General features: G+C 38.8%; 1 protein-coding gene across 1 annotated transcript in view; it reads right to left on the bottom strand.

Moving 5' to 3' along the window:
- Positions 1-8125, bottom strand: part of ITGB8 (integrin subunit beta 8) — a 93776-nt gene extending 85651 nt beyond the window's left edge. Inside the window, exon 1 of the mRNA XM_036863523.1 lies at positions 7596-8125. Within this exon, the coding sequence (XP_036719418.1) occupies positions 7596-7722 (127 nt within the window). The 5' untranslated portion in view covers positions 7723-8125. The remainder of the gene's footprint in view (positions 1-7595) is intronic.
- Positions 8126-20314: the final 12189 nt, after the last annotated feature.

Raw genomic sequence — 20314 nt, 5'->3', positions numbered from 1 at the left:
GATGTGTACCATAGAAAGAAAAAAAATTAAGAAATTTAATGTTTTCTTACTAGAATGACCTACTCTGACTATCCTGTATATAATAGTAGACTGTCCAGTCCCTCTCAGGTCAGTTCCCTCAGTCTGCTTTATTTTTTCTTCTTTTTACCATATATATTCACACATACACACACACACATATATATATACACATGTGTATGTATGATATATGTCACATGTGATAAATTGTATATCATATATATCATGCATATATACACATGTATATATACATGTATTTGTCTTCTTCAATTAGAATGTAAGCATCATGAGAGCAGGGACTTTGTTTTGCTCTCTGCTGTATTCTTAGTGCTTAGGCAGAGCCTTTGATGTCTCAGCATTAAACTCCTTCCTGAAGAGTCACAATCTCTTGCACTCTTTGGATGGCTCCCACGGAAAAGAGTGGTGAGAAGAAAGGGCCATTCTTCCATCAATGAGGTGATGACCAGAGAATAAACCATCAGCATTTACCTGTGCATATATGGAGTAGGCTTTAAAAGAAGCATGGCCCTTGGACACTCAAAGAGATCTGGAAGTTTGCCATGAAGGAGGTGGGAACTCCAGATGTATACATTGACACCAAGCTTAACAAAGCTGTCTGAGCCAAAGGAATAAGGAATGTCCTATACCGTATCCATATGTGGGAAACAAGGGTGAAGATTCACTAAACAAGCTCTATATGTTGATAACCTATAAACCTGTCACCACTTTCAGAAATCTATAGACAGTCCATATTGATGTGAACTAACCGCTGCTGTCAAATAGTTATAAAACTGAAATCACTCACACACACACACACACACACACACACACAGAGCGAAAACTTCTGCCTGAAGAAAGTACAGCAGTAGATGCCTTGAGCCTGGCATATACTGGAAATGCCATGCTCTAAATGACCAATATTGGTAGACTACTGGCTATGGCTAATCACTGTAAATATTTAACAGCTGAAAAAACACTTACTTTGTAAACATGCACGGAGAAAAAATAATATGAATATATTAAACAATATAGAGTATCAAGCTATATAATAGAGTGGCTCCAAATGTCTAGGAATGCTTTGAGCCCTATGTTGATCAATGGTGTGATGCCTTGTACCATGATTTTGTCCCTTTGAACACTCTGACTGAACTGGTTACCAGCTACTTAATAGGTCAATGTCTTTCTCTTTTCCTTTCTTTCTCATAACCACAAGTCAAACACATCTGTAACACATCGGAAATCCTGTGGGAGGCAGAGTTTTGCTCCAGGTTACGCCCATAAGGCCACGTGTCCTCTCGCCCTTTCTTACTCCCATATGAAAACAACCATAGTGAGGTGTATATGAGGTTGAGAGTATTTGCCTCCACAGGAGGTATGTTTTCACCATGCCCCGATTCACAAATCTTTATCCTCCTCTCTGCAGTTACTCTGTGAGGGTAACAGCATTACATGGCATAGCCCAGCAATCTCCAGGGAAGGAGGTCCAAACTCTGTTCCTAGAATTCCATGCTCTCACATGCATGTTACCTATGGCCATTGTTTCCTTGCCTCCTGGACAACCCTGAAACACCCAGATTTCCACCACAATTCACCTTTGCACACCAACAATTGAGAAAGGGGATGAATGAAAGGCCTTTTTCCAAATATGCCATGGGCGTCCTCATGAAGGTCCTCTATCTGACAGTCACACTGAATGTATAACTTAAACATCTAGAAACTTTTTAAATCAAGTATGAGGCAGCATAACTGAGTTCAAATCCCATCTTTTCTACTTACTAGCTAGGTGATTTTCAGTGAGTTACTTATCTCCTCTGTGCTTCAGTTTCCTCATTTCTATAACAGGAATAACAATTCTACCTCTCTCATAGTGTTAGTATGAAGGTTAAATTAATGTGGTAAATCATTTATATCAGTGCATGGCACAGAGAGAGAGCTACCCAGTTGTTTGTGAAATTACATGAGCATTGCACTTTCTTTCCACTACATATAGAAGCCATACTTATATGACATCTTTAGGATACAACTGGAAAAGTTACATTTTTAGAGATTAGCAATTAGGTCACCTACTTAAGAAGCTCAGTATTTAATTGTTCAATTTAATAAAATGCAATATGCATAAGCATAAAATATTTTTTTCTATGGCTTCTTTTATAATCAATAAATAGCTTACAGAATACATTTCATATATAGCTGGAGAAGATACATAGGGCTAACAGTCCTCATGCTGGCAAAACTCCTCTAAATGTGTAGACTTGGGCTGCAACAGGGACTAGAGTTTTGAGGACCAAGAAGGACTGAGCATAAACAATACAGGGTTGGTTATGAATGTTGTCAGGTCATTCAATGAACATATAAAAAGACTATTTCCTTATGTCAGTTTGGTAAGGTAAGATTCAATAATATCAAAAATAACATAATTTTTATATAAGTTACTCACTGAGACCTATCAAACCAGTGAAAAGACATCATTTAAATGACTGAGAATGCTATACAACAGGCACTTTCAAGGAGGATGCTTTGAGCATCTTTGCTTAATAAGTACAAACAAGAGAAAGACTATATCACAAGGCAAACAGTTTATTACGTTTTAAGAAAACTGGATGGTCTCTGCATATCAGGCCCCATTTATTAAAGTTTAAAGAACTTTAGATAAAAACTGTACCCTCTGAGATCCATCTAGTGATCAATAGAATGGCCCTGGGGGAGGGGAGTGGTGAACAAAGTGAAAATTTCACATAAACTATACCTGGATAAATCTAATTTAACAGGTGGGGCAGAAAAGGCTGTTAAACAACACAGACCAGATTATCTCAAATATTTTATTTGCTTCAAGGAAGGTTCATTCAAAATGGAGTACAGGAAAATTGAAAAGGCAATATATTGTTGCTATATCATGTTATTTCTTATGTCTCATAAAAATATCAAATTGGAATGAAAACTGATTATCTTGTTAACTGTCTATATTAAATCCTATTCAACAGTGTAACTTTCTCTTCTAAACTATATCCTCTGGCTTCCCTTGTTTTATTAAAGTTATTAACTAATTTTGTTTTTAGTCCAATCAAGGCTTAATTAGCTTAATAGGTATATATATTCATGAATAAATAATATATCTTTAAGACTTAAACATACATTTTAAAAAATTAGCAGCTGGTTAATATTATTCTAAGAACTTTTTCTACCTGGTCAGTCCTCTTATTCTTCAGAGTGCTATATATGGTTCTACCACTTGAAGATATCCTATACTTAAAAAAAAAAAAGTTATGGTATTAATTCAACTTTTATCAAATCTGAGTGGACAAAAGAAAATCACAGCAAAATCAGCTTTTTAGGCAACTGAGGTGGTGAACTGACCATGGAATGTGGGAGAAACAGAGAAATCAAGGGTGCTGCCAAAGTGTTATCCCAAACTACTAGAAGACTGACATCGCTTACTGAGATGAAGAAGAGTGTGAAAGGAGCAAACCTGAGGGAGAAAATTGGAAGTTTGGTTTTGACTATGTTAGGGCTAACTTTGCCTTTAGACATACAGTGGAGATGTTGAATAGGCAGTTTGCTAGACCCTCTGGAAATGAGATAAGAGGGCAGGACTGGAGCTGTCAGCATAGAAGTGGTATTTAATACCCAAGACCTGATCAGTCCACCTGAGACCCAGTATATATCTAGAAGAGAACATCTGAGGGCTGAATCCTGGGCCACTCCTATATTTGGAGGTTGGGACATGAGAAAGAACCAACATCAGGGATGGAGAAGGAGCTTAAACCAAGAGAATGGGGGTCCAGGAAGCCAAGGAAAGAAGTGTTTCAAAGGTGGGAGTGATCAACAGTGTCAACTCGCTGACAGATGGTAGGTCAAGAAGGATGAAGACTATGAACTGACCATCGGATTTGACAATAGGAAGGTCACTGTGATCTTAACAGAGTGGTGTAACTTCAGGGATGATAAAGGAAGCCTGAGCAATGGATTAAAAGAGAAGGTGAGGAGAATTGGAGACAGCAAGTATGGACAATTCTTTCAAGAATTTTTGCTACAAAGGAGACAGAAATAGAAGATGAGAGCTATTACAGCATGTATGGATATGCATATGCTGTAAATGATCTAGTAGAGAGGAGACAAATGATGATTCAAGAGACGGGGAACAGTCCTTAAAACTGAAACTCAAACAAGATATACCTGCTGTGATTCCACTGAAATAAAGTAATTACATTTGTCTGTATTTTTTCTTTTTCATATGCATGCATACTTTTTAAAAAATATTTTTAATGGAGCTATGTAATAGAACCACTGAGAAGCAAATACTTGAAACTGTCTTTGCCTTTGCTTGCCTCCCTCACTTCCGCATTCCTCCCTTTAAAGATAGTGGACGTTCTTGTGGCCCTAAATTTTAGCTAAAAAAATTTGTGTTGTGGGGATTAATGAAGCATGCTTCTCCTCTAGTAGTATTTTGATTTACTGATATATTTTAGGACAAAATGATATGAGACATTTGCTTCAAAGTAGTCTTGTTGGGGGAAGGAAATGAAATGCGTGGGGGAAGACATGAAAGAAGCTGGGCTTCAGTTGATAGTTGATGAAGCTGGGTGATGGGTCTGTGGTGATTCCTTACACGATTCTTTCTTCTTCTGTGTGTGTTTGAAAATGTCCGTAATATAAAGTTAAAAATTAGAAGAAACATAGTGTCAATACCATGCTTAATCCAAAGAAATCCATTAAATGGTGAAAATTTTGATAATTTGGTAACAGGTGAAAGAACTGTTTGGGGGCACAGGAATTTTTATGGCATTTTTCAAATCATATCACCTACTTTGCTGGTATGATTTGAAAATATACAGCACAAACATAGCCTTCTCATATACAGTACAAGCTTTTTTATCAGAAAGTATCTCAGTTGCTTTAAGATAGAATTAATTTGGATGCTTTTTGTGCAAATAATTTAGAAAACTGGATTTTTAAAAATGAAGCGTTGGTTCTCTTAAATATCCTCTCACTTTAGGTAAGCATAAAGAATTCTGAAACTTATTCTATAAAACATGTTCTGAGGTAATATACTACACTTACAAAACAATGCTAATCCAGTTGATTGTTATGTAAAAGAATAAATAGTTGATTATGCACAGAAGGTGATATTTCAGCGCAATAGTTACCACTTTCCAAAAAGAAATGGTAGTTTCTGAAATTTGTCACTCTTATATATTGCTATATAAAAATATAGGTTAAAAAGATTTTTAGCCTTTCAAAGCTAGCAAATGTAGAAACAGCAGTGTTACTACATTAACTCTTCAAATATTAACCATTAGGTATTCTCTAGTGTTTTCCAGTTACTCACTAACCAATTTATAGTGTTATTGTTTCTCTGATTGTCGGTAATTTCCACCAAGGAAAGTTGAAAAACAAACTCCAATAATTTTTTTTCTAGATCAGAATAATGTTCAGATTTTATTAATAACATCCCCCTTTCTCACTATATATTCGTTATTAAAAGTCCACTATGTATTTGGGACCTGTAAATTCTACTTCAAAAATTAAACCCAAAGTTGTGCCGTTTATGGTTTCTTTTGTATGGCTTTATTGCCCTCAACATATCCTTGGTGTAAACTACTGAGCAAGGGAACAAGATTTCCTTTGTAACTGATACCTAAATTTCTATTCTGCTTTAAGCATCTAATTTGTACTGTGAAGACATATAATTTGAGACTTGTAGCTATATCACAAAAGTACAACAGTTTATGCTGATCTCTAATTTTCTGAGTTGTACTGGCTATAATTTAAATTTTGTGCATGTTTTTAACTGCAGTGCAAACCAGTATACATCAGAAATCTTTGTATATTGACAGAGACTGGGAAAAGGATGCCTTGTTCTGATTTCAGATAAGCATTCCCTTTTCACAACTGCAGGTGCAAGAGAGCTCATTCATAGTATTTGCTTCAAATCAGCTACAGTCACTGGATGGAAATACAATGCTATTACACGACAACTTGACTAATCTTTACAAACGCAATGAATATTTTTAAAAAACTCACAATTACTAGCAAAATCTGGGGGCAAGTAGCACTTTTTCTTTTGCCTAAGTATTGGGAACAAAATATACCCTGTTGACACAAGTTTTGGTCATCTTACTAGTGTATGTGCGTGTGTATGTATTTACTAAATCCGGAAAAATACTTTGTCACTTATTAACACAGGATGGAGTTATGCTCAGTGGTTTCACTTAACCGATAATTGATAATGTTACTTTTTCCTTTGCCTTAAGTTTCACTTATTTTAAAATCAACTTATAAGCCAAAAAAGAGCCACAAGATAAAAATTAGCTCTAACTGCTCTCATTTCACACAGTTGGATAAATCTTCTTTTGAAACAAATATTAGACAGCTGTGTATGCAACCAATAAGTGAAGCTAGCATGTTTCCATTATAAACCCTTATTTATAAGGCTAAGACTTGATGGTTTTAATTAGCTTCAGGCAGAAATTTGGCTCGTCAATTCAAAGCATAGGAGAACATTTTAATCTACAGAACAATTACAACTCTCCTTCAACAGGAGAGGCCAGAGAAAGGCTCTAATAGAATTTAAGTCTCAATGACCAAACACAGATAAAGTAAACATGTTCCAAAAAGTATGGCAATAATCATTGCATTGGCAAAAATAAATATTTGGCCTACATTTAATACCAATAAGAACTCATCCTAAATTCATGATTATTATTATCACTTACTTTATGTCTTACTGTTTGCTAACAATCCAGTACTGCCACCTTAAATTTGCATCTAATTCAGAAGTGCCAAAGCACCTTTTCATACACTATTTGACTTGAGCTTCTCTTTGTGATTTGTAAAATGAGGGGACAATATCCTTTATAAAGAAGTATCCTCTCCAAATCAGCTAGTTCTGACAAAAGTGGCTTGCCTGGACTGATAGTTGTCAATCCTGCTCTTGGGTTCTGTCTCAGGGTCTCGGTCTCAAGGATTGATCTCACTGAGGGATCAGTTAGCTAGGAATTGTTTCTTGAGCTGAAAAAACAGTGACTTAAAGCAAGAATATTCTTCATATATGTTTAAGTCATTCAGGCTGAGCACTATGGTAGAGGAAACTTGTGTGCAGCTATCCTTTCTTTCATGGACTCAAAAACAGAACCCTCACTCTCATTATACCAATTTATCCTCAGGCTTGAATCAAATGCAAGTTAGGGGTTAGTGGACCCACATACTAGAAAGATGGGGAGCACCTTCAAGGATGCCCTCAAGGAGGATGCCTTCAAGGATGGGGCAGAACCCCTAAACGGGCTTCTGTAAATACGGCCCACCACCCTCCCAAACTTCCATTCTATTAACTGCCTCCCTCAGCAACACACAGGGTCTCCTCAGGTAATCAGTTATTGCTGTCCCTCTAGGGAGGAAACGCTTGACACCTGGCCTCCCTCGGGCCACCTGCAATGGAGAACGGCGCCACACACCCACCCTTCTGAAGTTCTCCGCAGATGGAGGCTGTCACCGGGCCGCTTACCTGGCCGGGATGCTCTTCGTGACAGCCCAAGACCTTTGAGGAAGGGAAGAAAACAAAAGAAAACAAAACAACTTACCACTTTGGCCCAGTCCAAGAACAACTGAAAACACCCAGGCCGCCCGGAGGAATGGGGCAGGACCTGGCCTGCAGTTTTGCAGGCAGACTAATGTGGCAGTAAAAAAAGCCAGGGCCGAGCGGCACATAATGCAAAGCAGCCCGCACTGCACCGCGCCCGCCGCCTGGCTGCTAACCGGATGCGCGCTCGCGCTCCCGGGCGCGAAGTGCCAAGTGTTGCTAGGACGTTTCCAGCAGGCCCGGCAGGCGGACCCCGCGGCTCGGAGCAAACGATGCAGGTACGGCGGCCTGGGCACAGCTCGGCATTTCAGGGCCCCCGCGGCCCTCCCAGCTCCGCACGGCTGGTCCCGCGATCTCCGCGAGAAGCACCTCCTCTGACGGCCAATGGCCCGGGGCGGCGACGCGAGCAAAGGCTCCGCAGCCCGCTCTGGGACAAAGAAAAGAGCTTTTGTCTCTCTCCAGCCGATGGGGTTTCTGCTGCATAAATCAGCTTAGCGAAGAGCCAAACACAATCAAACCCAAACAAAGCCCGAAGCTGGGGGGAAAAACCAGCCTAATGTACATTCAGTGGGTGATGCTGCATCTGTGGGAGGGGACGCTGGCGAGGCCGAAGGGGAAAAAAGTCGATGGCGCATCAATGAGGTCGAGCTTCTTCCACAGGTGGGCAGGGAAGCCAACTTCACTTAATTGCAACTTTGCAGCCTCGTCAGCTGAGCAGCGGGCAAAGTCGAAGAGGCAGCGTCCTGGTTGGCGAGGGAGGAAGCTTGATGTGCCAGCAGCCGGGGGAGGCGGCTCCGGAGCGCCCTAGAAGCCCCCGCCGGCGCCCCCGGACACCGAGTGAGGCATCGCAGCTCCCTGCTTGACCGGGAGTGGAGCGCACGGCCGCGAGCACAGGAGGAGAGGTTCCCCAGGGGTGCAGGAGCCTGGCTTCACGGGGGCGGGTGCTTCGTGCCCTCGTCCTTTTGGCCCCAGTGTGCTGCTCAGGCGTCCCTACGTCCAGAGCCGGGACAGCTGTCGCGCTCTGGGATGCACCCCGGAGAGGATGAGAAGGAGGCGAGGCTGGCGAGGGGCGGGGGAGGAATGGTCCTGCTCCGGCCCCCGGCTGGGGTGGGGAGGGAGGGTTGGGGCTCCCAAAGTGCGGGTAGCTAGGCGCGTTCGGGCTGCGAGTTGCTAGGAAACCGCCCCACGCTACAGAGTTCCTTGCCGCGGCCGCCCGCAGGCGCGGCGGAGGCTCCGGCTGCAGCAACAGCTCGGAGCAGCGTGGGCGGGACATTGGTGAGGCATGAAGTCACCGCGGCCCACACTCGCTCTTTGTTTTGCTCACTCCAGCTCTTTTTCTTCCCCTTGGCTCTGAGAGTTGCCATTCCCATCGTTCACAAGAACTCCTGATGCGTAGCCGCGCAGCAGGAATCTCACACCGTGTTCTCTTTCCCCCTCCTCTCCGAATCCCTGCATCCCAACGCTCGCCTAGGTGGCGCGGAGACTAGCTCAGCAAGAGTGGCAGCTGTGCGCAAACCCCAGCCTCTGACCCCGAAGCTGCGCGGTCCTTTGTTGGGAGATACTCACTGCTCGGCAGCTGCTACAGACTACGTGGAGTGCAGGCACCTCTCCCCGCCCCCAACACCCTCTGTTCCGCTGGTGCGCACTGCCCACTTTGCTGGCAGAGTTCGGAGCTCACCCTTTGCCCCACCCCAAGACTGTTCGGCGTCTCCCCAACCCTTGGAGAGTTGGGCCGGTCCGCAGGGGCTGTACCCGGAGTTGCAGCTGAAATTTCTCACGGCTCCTTCTCCACTCGGAGCCTCAGCCCTGAGTTGGACAGCCCTGCTCTTCCCAGGGTCTGGTGGTGGCTCTGGGCTTTTGCCAGTCACGGTGGATCTTTTGACCTTAGGCGTCACCTTCCAAATAAACGGAACAAAGAAGTTACAAAGGGCGGCGGAGCAGAAGAGTGAGACTAAGGAGAGGAGGTGGGAGGGCCGTTCTGCCTGTTGGCAGTTCAGAAATTTCGGTTCAAGCCTGGAGCGGGTGCTATGCCCGGCAACTGTCGGGGAAGCCGCGCGCCTTCTTGGGTCCCATTCCTACGACGTTAGGCCGAGGGAGGGAACCCAGTCCCCCGGATTGAAAACAAGGCGCTGTTTCCAATCTGAGACACAGGCTGATGGTTCTCTTTTTCCTCTAGGGGCAGGAGAGGTTCCCCGTGGTAAAGTCTGACCTCTCATTTTTCCACTAGCAGCCTGCCCGATCTCTTTCATAGAGCACCGCCTCTTACAGGCATCAGAGCATTCCAGCCAGGTCAAGGTGAAATATGCGGGAGTTTCCCTCCTTCTTATTTGTTTAATAGTTTCCATCTCCATATTTGGAGTAAAAAAACAAGTAGGAGGCTTTCTCGCTCTTTTTTTTTTCTTTCTTTCTGTTTTCTAATTGTTAACTGCGTGAATGGAAAGTACCTGGTTAATAAACCACGACATTAAAAACTCCCCCTTTTCAGGTGTGGACTGCACATTGGGGCCCACAGGATTAGCTAAGCAAACCAGGAACGCAGCTGGAAAATTACAAGTGCCCTGGATCTACAAAGCAGGTCCTTTTGAGAGACCAAATGAATGACCCAAACCTGAAAAAACTGATGCTTGTAAACGTAATTCCACTCTTGGCAATGTGCTCTACATAGAATTAAATCCAGCCCAGCTTCATTTTTTATTTTCTTTCCTTAGTTCCAAGTTTGAACAGCTATAGTTTTGCTTTCGGTGGTCTTAAAGGAAGGATCCTGAAAAATGGCTGGAGTGGGGATGAGGATTTGAAATTTGAACACAAAAGGAACATATTCAAGCTTTGATTAGTGACTCTTCAGTGAGGCAACATGTGTATTCTCCAGAGATTAGTTCACAACCCTAAGGAATGCAGCCACCCTTGAGACAGTGCAGTGCTACAATAAAGAAAAAAGGTCAATCCATAATCCCTATAAGGATGTATGTGTAAGTACACTCTGCATTGTTGAGTGACTATCACATCAGGGTTTCATGACATTTTTAACTCTAATTCTTAGTGTTGGAAATGTAAATGGAAGTTACAATATTAAATAAAATAAATTTATTCAAATAATGAAAGTAACTGTGAAATATGATAAGGTATGTACAAATTTTTTAAACTCTATGTTGTTAGATGTTGATATATTCTATATACTAAGCCAAAACAACTGTGCAGCAAGAGGAATAAAACAAAGCTTGTAAATCGGTAAGCTTGTAAATTTTGAAGCCCTTTGGAAAGAAAGAATTCTGTGTTGTGTTATATGAAGCCCAGGCAAATATATGTCAGTATACCAGTTTTATGGAGATGTTGAGGAATAAGCACACCTCCATATATCGTCACTCCCCAGTTGCAAAGAGGCTATAATTCTGATTATCAAAATAAAATAAGAGAATATTGCAGCTGTGAGACTATGATCCTTGCAAATTATTTACTAACAAATTATCTGTACATTCAGGGCTGTAAAGACAAAAGGGAATTCTCCTGAATCTTGCAAATCATCTGTAAGGGTTTCTTACAGTAAATATAACTAGTGGCCCAGGAGCAAAAAGTTTGCTTGTTTCCAACAACAACAACAAAAATGTCACCACAACTCGTCCTTTTTCCTGTAAGAATATGTACAGGATATTGTGAAGAAATGTACTATTATTCTCTTCATATATTACCTGAAGAATTCTAACAGAGAAAAAATGTTCCAGAAGATGGTGACTTGAGTAATTTTTGTTTCTTTCGTGTTCTGCTGTCTTGCTTTGAAATTTCTGACAGCTGATTTTTCATCATTTGTGTTAATGAGAGCAAATGAAATTCACAGATAGTCTAAAAATAACATTTTAGCTATTCATTTCAGGCTTCCCATCATCAGAATCTTTTAGTTGCTAATAAGTCATAAAATTGGATGAATTAAGTTTCTGACCTACTACTCCTTTAACCTTGATTTCTCACTAATAGTTTATGGTGAGAAATGAATAAGCTATAGACAGTTAACAGGAGTGAGAGAGACATCTGAGAGACTGACTGCTCCTTTTAGTGTGTGTTCAACCTTTAACTAGATTTTGTCCAAATTATTGACCCCATAGTTACAACTGAAACCATATTCACACTTTAATATTGTATCTTTCTGAAGTTGGATCAGAGATTTTCAAAGTTTTATTCAGAGGTTTTAAGCTGATGTTCACAAGTTGTCTATGAACTTGCTTCATCTACAACTTTTAGGAGATGAATGATCTGAATGATCAAGCCAGTGGGATATAGTATTATGACTATGACTTCTAGATTCTTCCAATGATAAAGAATGTAAGCCATCAGGAGGTTCAGGAGGTACTTTACAGAAAGTAGTGTTCCTTATACTGTGAACTGAGGACTGCCTACAACATAGTCACCTGTAGAGTGATTCCTTACTCTATTCCAGGAGATTCTGAATTCATAGATCTGGTGTGATGCCCAGCAATATGCATTATTACAAACTTCTGAAATACTTCTTTATGTACTGCGGTTTAAGAACCCCTGCCATAATGGATTAATGCAGAGACTCCTCAAAGGTGTCATGTGTGCTTAGTGATAAACTCCAGTGTCAGGTGCAAAGTCAAAGAAAAATGAACTGCTGGAGCCAATGCCTCTTTCCAAGGTATTCTATGGATGAATAACTGTGTGAGATGTTAATACTTTCAGAAATAAGACTTCCATGATTAAGTTTAGGAAATGCTGGGTTAAAGTCAAGTTAAATCCTTTGCTGGAGAATTTTTTAGGAACTTAAATAGGCTAACATGAAATTGGATTCTCCAAAGGAAGAATCCTTTATTCAGAGACCATCTCACAGACTAATTTTACATAAAGCACACTGCTGAACTAATACTACTGTAGAAATGTGGAAACTAAAAACCAGGTTGATGAAGAGACTGACCTCACTTCTTCAAGAGAATTACTGAGCAAGCATGAATCAGAGCTCTGATTCTTCACCACCACCTCATATCAGTGATGACTTTTGGTTTCAAGTAAGAGTTAGACTGTAACTGTCTTAAGTAAAAAAAGGAAACTATTGGAAGGAAATTGGGAGCTCACAGAATTAGCAGGAGGCTGAGAGACCAGGATTAAATAAGGCCAGAAACCAAGGAAGGCATAAGCAGTAGCAGTAAGTCTCCAAAAAATAGGAATACTCTCTAATCATACTTTCATCTTTGGACCACTTGCTTAAGATTCAGAATCCTGGTTGAGAATATCTAATTTTCAGAACTTTCATCACATGCCAGTCCCCTGGCTTTCTGGGAGTGGAGAGAAGGAAGGAGGAGCTCTTGCCTTTGGCTTCCTTAGTGGAAAATAAAATACTATTTTCCAACAAGATGGCACAAAATTATCTTAGGTTGATGAAGGAAGCCCTGTAAAGTGACAGATGCTCATTACTCACATATCCTGAATTCCATGGACTACTGCTTTGCATTAGAGTTGAATTTTAGGTAATGATGCAGCTTTAATTTAGCTACCCTACCCACTAACCAATGCTTTGGTTGGCAGTATTAGTTATTTTCATGGGTGCTTTTGAATGAAACATTTTATCTGTGCATAGTCAAATTCTAGCTTTCTGTTATCCTTCTATATATAGCATGTAGCAAATTAATGCTTATTTAGCCTTTAACTCATTATCAGTATGATTATAGAGATGTGATGATGTTTAGATTAATTAGCTTAGTGAAATGAAATTTTTCATTGACAAACTCTCTAGTAGACACTACTGTTGACATTCATGTGTCCCTCTGGGCATACCACTTCATTCCACCCAGGCAGAAGTGCTGGGAAATGAACACTTCTGGACACTGTCTCAAACAAGGACTGACCTGATGGGAAGTGAGGTATAAATACCCCAGCTCCCTTGCTCCTTGAAAGGAATCACTTTGGGCCTTGTGTTCCATACTAGTGCTTCTCAAACTATTTTTGGACCAGTTTTTCATTTTCAATCCATCATGGATTGGAAAAAAATAAAACGAATTATTAGAAAAATGGATGTTGGGGCTTCCCTGGTGGCGCATGGTTAAGAATCTGCCTGCCAATTCAGGGGACACAGGTTCAAGCCCTGGTCCAGGAAGATCCCACATGCCGTGGAGCAACTAAGCCCGCACGCCACAACTACTGAGCCTGTGTCCCACACCTACTGAAGCCCACGTGCCTAGAGCCCATGCTCCGCAACAAGAGAAGCCACCACAATGAGAAGCCTGTGCACCACAACGAAGAGCAGCCCCCGCTCGCCGCAACTAGAGAAAGCCCGCGCTTAGCAACAAAGACCCAATACGGCCAAAAATGAATGATAAAATAAAATAAATTTAAAAAAGAAAAAAAAGAAAAATGGATGTTACAAAAATGTCAAGTTGTTACCGAAGTTTCTAAGTACTTACTTTTACTTTTTATATATTCTTTTTCCTGGGTGCGTCTTAAACAGTTCAAGGACTGGTTCTGTCACACACTATATTTTGAGTAATACTGAGCACTGTTTCCCTAGGTTCCCTGTAGGAGTAAGCTGCAGTTGCCCACAGGGATAACTGTATTCAAACATCCTTCATTCACTGCCTTCCCCTCCTTCCTTTCTCCACCGTTCCCTGATACTTTCTTGTCTCAGGGTCCTCTTCTGGAGGAACCTAAACTAAAACGAGTAATAATGAGCCTGGAAACTACTCTATGGTGTTCTCCGTGTGTGAATTTGAATTTTATTCTTGTCTAGCTATAAGGCAACCTGCAGAATAAAAAGCACAAGGGCTTTGGAATCTGTACACACTAATTTTTAATTTGCTACTTAGTAGCTGTAGAATCATGGGCAAGTTATTTAACCTCCCTGAGATTGAGTTTATTCATTTATACAGTGATAAAATTAAAATAGCTACCAAAATTGCAAATTAAAACAAGATACTACTACACTTCTATTAGAATGGCCAAAATCCCAAACACTGACACTACCAAATGCTGGTGAGGATGTGGAGCAACAGAAACCCTCACTCAGTACTGGGGGGAATGCAAAATGGTACAGCCATTTTAGAAGAGTTTGGTGATTTCTTACAAAACTAAACACACTCTTACCATATAATCCATCACTTGCACTCTTTGGTATTTACCAAAAGGAGTTGAAAACTTATCTCCACACAAAAATCTGCACTTGGGACGTTTACAGCAGCTTTATTTATAATTGCTAAAAGTTGGAAGCAACCAGGATGTCCTTCAGGAGGTGAATGGATAAATACAAGGGGGTACATCCAGACAATGGAATATTATTCAGCACTAAAAAGAACTGAGCTATCAAGCCATGAAAAGACATGGGGAAACCTTAAACGTATGTTGCTAAGTAAAAGAAGGCAATGTGGAAAGGCTACATACTCTATGATTCCAACTATATGATATTCTAGAAAAGGCAAAAGTATGGAGACAGGAAAAAGATGGTTGCCAGGTTAAGAGGGGAGGGAAGGGTAAATCGATGGAGCACAGGAGAATTTTAGAGCAGTGAAACTACTCTGTATAATACTGCAGTGGTAGATATATGTCATTGTACAACTGTTAAAACCCATAGAATGTACAACATCAAGAGTGAACTCTAATGTAAACTATGGACTTTGGGTGATAATGGTATGTCAGTGTAGGTTCATCCATTGTTATAAGCATACTGCTGTGATATGGGATTTTGATAGTGGGGGAAGCAAAATATGGGAGGGTAGGGAGCAAAAGGGAACTCTGTACTTTTCCATTCAATTTTGCTGGGAACGTAAGGAACGTAAAATTACTCTAAAAAGTAAAGTCTATTAAAACACACACACACACACACACACACACATACACACTACTAAGTAAGATTATTATGAGAATCAAAGGAGAATGAAACATGTTAGAATTCACCATACATTATGCCAAGGGTTTTTGGGATGGTAATTTAGGTTACTTTAATTTCACGATGTAAACAACATTGAAAATGCATAAATATTTATTTCAAGACTTGCATATTGTCATAAAAATAACATCAAATATCTTTGGTTTTGCTGAATACATAACTTTCCTTTTCTGGTAACTATACAATTCTTTACCCACATTAATAGATGTAGTGAGCATGTCTTTATATAGAAGGCTGTAATCCTAGCATTCTTTATGACAGCCTAGTTTTATGTCTCCTTAATCAAAAAGATTGTTCCGCAATCTTTTCAGCCTGAAGTCATCCTGTATAGTTTGACAGATAACTAACTATATGAAAGCTTCACATATTTGTACATGACAGGGACAACATACTTAATACTGCCTTTTATTTAAAATTTAACATGTTTAAACTTATACATAGTCAGGAGGGGAAATGAATATGTAATATGTTTTAAATATCATTGCTTTATTGCTCAGTGCTCTAAATGTATAACAATGTTAAGGATCCACAGCTGGTTCTCCCAAATAAAAGTATCAGCAGACATTGTAAAGACAACATTTCACCATTGACATAGTTCATCTGTTGAGCCATGGTGGTATGTGGACTGATTTGCACATCACTATACAGCTAAAGGCCTTTCTGAACTTCAGCAATTCAGAGTAAGCCCACAACTAAAATTCTCTCTCTCAGTATTTTCTCATGATCACATCGCCTCTGGAGAATGAAGTCACTACAAAATTTAAATTATTCTAATCAAATTCACATGGCATTTTTATACTTGGAATGCTTCCATTCTCAGCCCTGTTCTCCAATTTCAAAATTACTTCATGTTTCACCTTGAAGAATGTGACCTTTTAACATGGTGAGGAAATTCTTTGTAAATTAGGCACAGGATATTCAATTTAAACATTCATTTAATAGATATGTCAATATTTATTGAACGTTTACTATGTGTAAAGTGATAGGTCCTATGGAAAATACAAGCATTAGTAAAACCCAGTCCCTTTTCTCAAAGATATTATAATCTGATTTGGAAGTAATATATAATAATAAAAAAAAAAGATGACTGAGTTGGTAAATAGAATAGCTCAGATGTAGGCTCTACTATCAATGATGATTTAACATAACACAAGATATGCTTTGAATATCAATGTAGAAAGAATAAAAAATTTAATAAATAGTGATGTGACAATGTGAGTTATTTGGAAAACAACCAACATGAATTTAGACATTTATTTTATTTTTTTATTTTTATTTTTCCATCTGTAACTAAGCCTTTTTTTCTTTTTTTCTTTAAGTATAGTTGATTTACAGTATTATATTAGTTTCATGTGTACACCATAGTGATTCAATATTTTTATATATTATACTCCATTTAAAGTTATTACAAAATAGTGGCTATATGTCCATGGGCTGTAGAATATATCCTGTTGCTTACCTATTTTATACTAGAAACTTACTTTATACCAAAATGCATTCATGATGGATTAAAGAGTTTAGTGTAAAACTTCAAAACTATATACATATAATTGTTTTCTGGTGTTGGTAATAAAAGTTCTTTCTAAATGTAAAAATAATGTATCCAATTTCAAAAGAACAAATCAACAAATTTGATATGATTTCTTTAAAACTTAGGTGTTCATAAATATTTCAAAAAAGGGTAAAAATACTTAACACAGAATATGCCCATGCAAATGGATAAGAAAACATTTAGTCTACAATAGATATATATATGCAGAAAGCATCAGCATATGATTCAAGGATAGGAAATACAATTGCTTAAAAACATGGCAGTTCAGTGCCATCAGCTATCCAAAAAATACTAATTAAAAAACTGAGATGCATCTTGTTAGGGTAAAGTGGCAACTTGCAAGCTTCTTACGTGTGCAACTGGTGTAATTTCTTTTGGTATGTAGTGTGAGGTACAGACTTTAGTTTTCAAAGGGTGTGTAGTTTTCTAAGCATCAATTTTAAAGATTATAACTTGACTTTATCACAAACTTCCCAGACATACTTAGAACTATTTGTGGATATTCTTTTCTGTTTAATTTGTATATGTGTTCATTCATGTAGTAATGCTACAATGTTTGAATTATAGTGGCTTTATAGTTATGTTATATAGCTGTCTGCTAATTAACAGATACTCAACTTCTAATAAAATTTATGACTTGTAAAAAAAAAAAACTGAGATGCCATTTTTACCCATTAAATGCTCAAAGAATTTTTAAATGACAATACTTAATCTAACAATAGAAGGCTGAAATAGGAACTCATTAATCTTAGAATGGTAAATTGGCTCAAACTTTCTTACAATCCGTTGACAGCATGTAATAAATCTTTAAAATATCTGAAACACTAATTTTATATCTGGAAAATTAGCCCCCTAAAGATTCAGAAATATAATAAAGTTATTTATAAAGATGCACATTTCAGTATGATAGAAATCACAACAACAACAACAAAAATGCAAACGATATTTTGGTCACTAGAAGAATGCTTTTTAAAGCTAAAGTAGCAAAGAATATTATCATGATTTTAGGTGTGCCCTAGGTATTACTGTTCTGTCTTAAAGATATGTACTGCATAACCCCTGTCTTTCATTAGTTAACAAATTTTATTAATCCCACCTTAGTGAAGTGTCTGCAGTCTTTTCCTTCCTATTTTATTTCTTTACTGCTGCCTTAGTTCAGGCTTTTCTCATCCTTATCTTGAACTCCCAGCCACCTCATTGCCACAGTGCTATGAGAGTTTTCCTTCCAAAATACAAATCTAAACTTGTTATCCTTTCTGAAGATTACTTTGACTATTTGGGGTCCTTTGTGTTTCCATACAAATTAAAAAAATTTTGTTCTAGTTCTGTAAAAATGCCATTGGTAATTTGATAGGGATTGCGTTGAATCTGTAGATTGCCTTGGGTAGTATACTCAGTTTCACAATATTGATTCTTCCAATCCAAGAACACGGTGTATCTTTCCAGCTGATTGTGTCATCTTCAGTTTCTTTCATCAGTATCTTGTAGTTTTCTGAGTACAGGTCTTTTGCCTCCTTAGGTAGGTTTATTCCTAGGTATTTTATTCTTTTCGATGTGATGGTAAATGGGATTGTTTCCTTAATTCCTCTTTCTCATCTTCTGTTATTAGTGTGTGGAAATGCAATCTTTTTCTGTATGTTACTTTTGTATCCTGCAAATTTACTGAATTCATTGGTGAGCTCTAGTAGTTTTCTGGAAGCATCTTTAGGGTTTTCTATGTTTAGTATCATGTCATCTGCAAACAGTAACAGTTCTACTTCTTCTTTTCCAATTTGGATTCCTTTTATTTCTTTTTCTTATCTGATTACTGTGGCTAGGACTTCCAAAACTATGTTGAATAAAAGTGGCTAGAGTGGGCATCCTTGTCTTATTCCTGATCTCAGAGGAAATGCTTTCAAGCTTTTCACCATTGAGAATGATGTTAGCTGTGGGTTTGTCATACATGGCCTTTATTATGTTGAGGTATGCTTTCTCTGTGCCCACTTTCTGGAGAGTTTTTATCATAAATGGATGTTGAATTTTATGAAAAGCTTTTTCTGCATCTATTGAGATGATCATATGTTTTTTATTCTTCAACTTGTTAATGTGGTGTATCACACTGACTGATTTGTGGATATTGAAAAATCCTTACATCCCTGCGATAAATCCCACTTGATCATGGTGTATGACCCTGTAATGCATTGTTTAGATTCAGTTTGCTAGTATTTTGGGGAGGATTTTTGCATCTATGTTCATCAGTGGTATCAGCCTGTAATTTTCTTTTTCTGTGATATCTTTGTCTGGTTTTGGTATCAGGGTGATGGTGGCCTCATAGAATGAGTTCAGAAGTGTTTCTTCCTCTGCAATTTTTTGGAATAGTTTTAGAAGGATGGGTGTTAATTCTTCTCTAAATGTTCGGTATAATTTGCCTGTGAAGCCATCTGGTCCTGGACTTTTGTTTGTTGGGAATTTTAAAATCACGGGTTCAATTTCAGTACTTGTAATTGGTCTGTTCATATTTTCTCTTTCTTCCTGGTTCAGTCTTGGGAGATTGTACCTTTCTAAGAATTTGTCCATTACTTCTAGCTTGTTCATCTTATTGGCATATAGTTGCTTATACTACACTCTTATGGTCTTTGGATTTCTGCGGTATCAGTTGTAATGTCTCTTTTTCATTTCTGATTTTATTGATTTGGGCCCTCCCCTTTTTTTCCTTGATGAGTCTCGCTAAAGATTTATCACTTTTATTTATCTTTTGAAGAACCAGCTTTTAGTTTCATTGATCTTTTTTATTTTATTTATTTATTTGTTTGGTCTCTATTTTATTTATTTCTGCTCTGAGCTTTCTTCTTTCTTTCTTTCTACTAACTTTGTTTTTTTGTTGTTGTTCTTCTTTCTCTGGTTTCTTTAGATGTAAGGTAGGGTTGTTTATTTGAGATTTTTCTTGATTCCTGAGGTAAGCTTGTATCACTATAAACTTCCCTCTTAGAACTGCTTTTGCTGCATCCCATAGGTTTTGGATGGTCAAGTTTTCATTTTCATTTGTCTCTAGGTATTTCCTGATTTACTCTTTGATTTCATCAGTGATCCATTGGTTGTTTAGTAGCATATTGTTTAGCCTCCTCATGTTTGTGATTTTGGAGTTTTTTTCTTGTAGTTGATTTCTAATCTCATAGGCATTGTGATTGGAAAAGATGCTTGATATGATTTCAATTTTCTTAAATTTACTAAGGCTTTCTTTGTGGCTCAGCATGTGATCTATCCTGGAGAATGTTCTGTGTGCACTTGAAAAGAATGTGTATTCTGCTGC

The sequence above is a fragment of the Balaenoptera musculus genome, chromosome 9, assembly GCF_009873245.2.
Source record: "Balaenoptera musculus isolate JJ_BM4_2016_0621 chromosome 9, mBalMus1.pri.v3, whole genome shotgun sequence".
In the NCBI taxonomy this organism is placed as follows: domain Eukaryota; kingdom Metazoa; phylum Chordata; class Mammalia; order Artiodactyla; family Balaenopteridae; genus Balaenoptera; species Balaenoptera musculus.
This window is presented reverse-complemented; position numbering and strand designations above follow the sequence as displayed.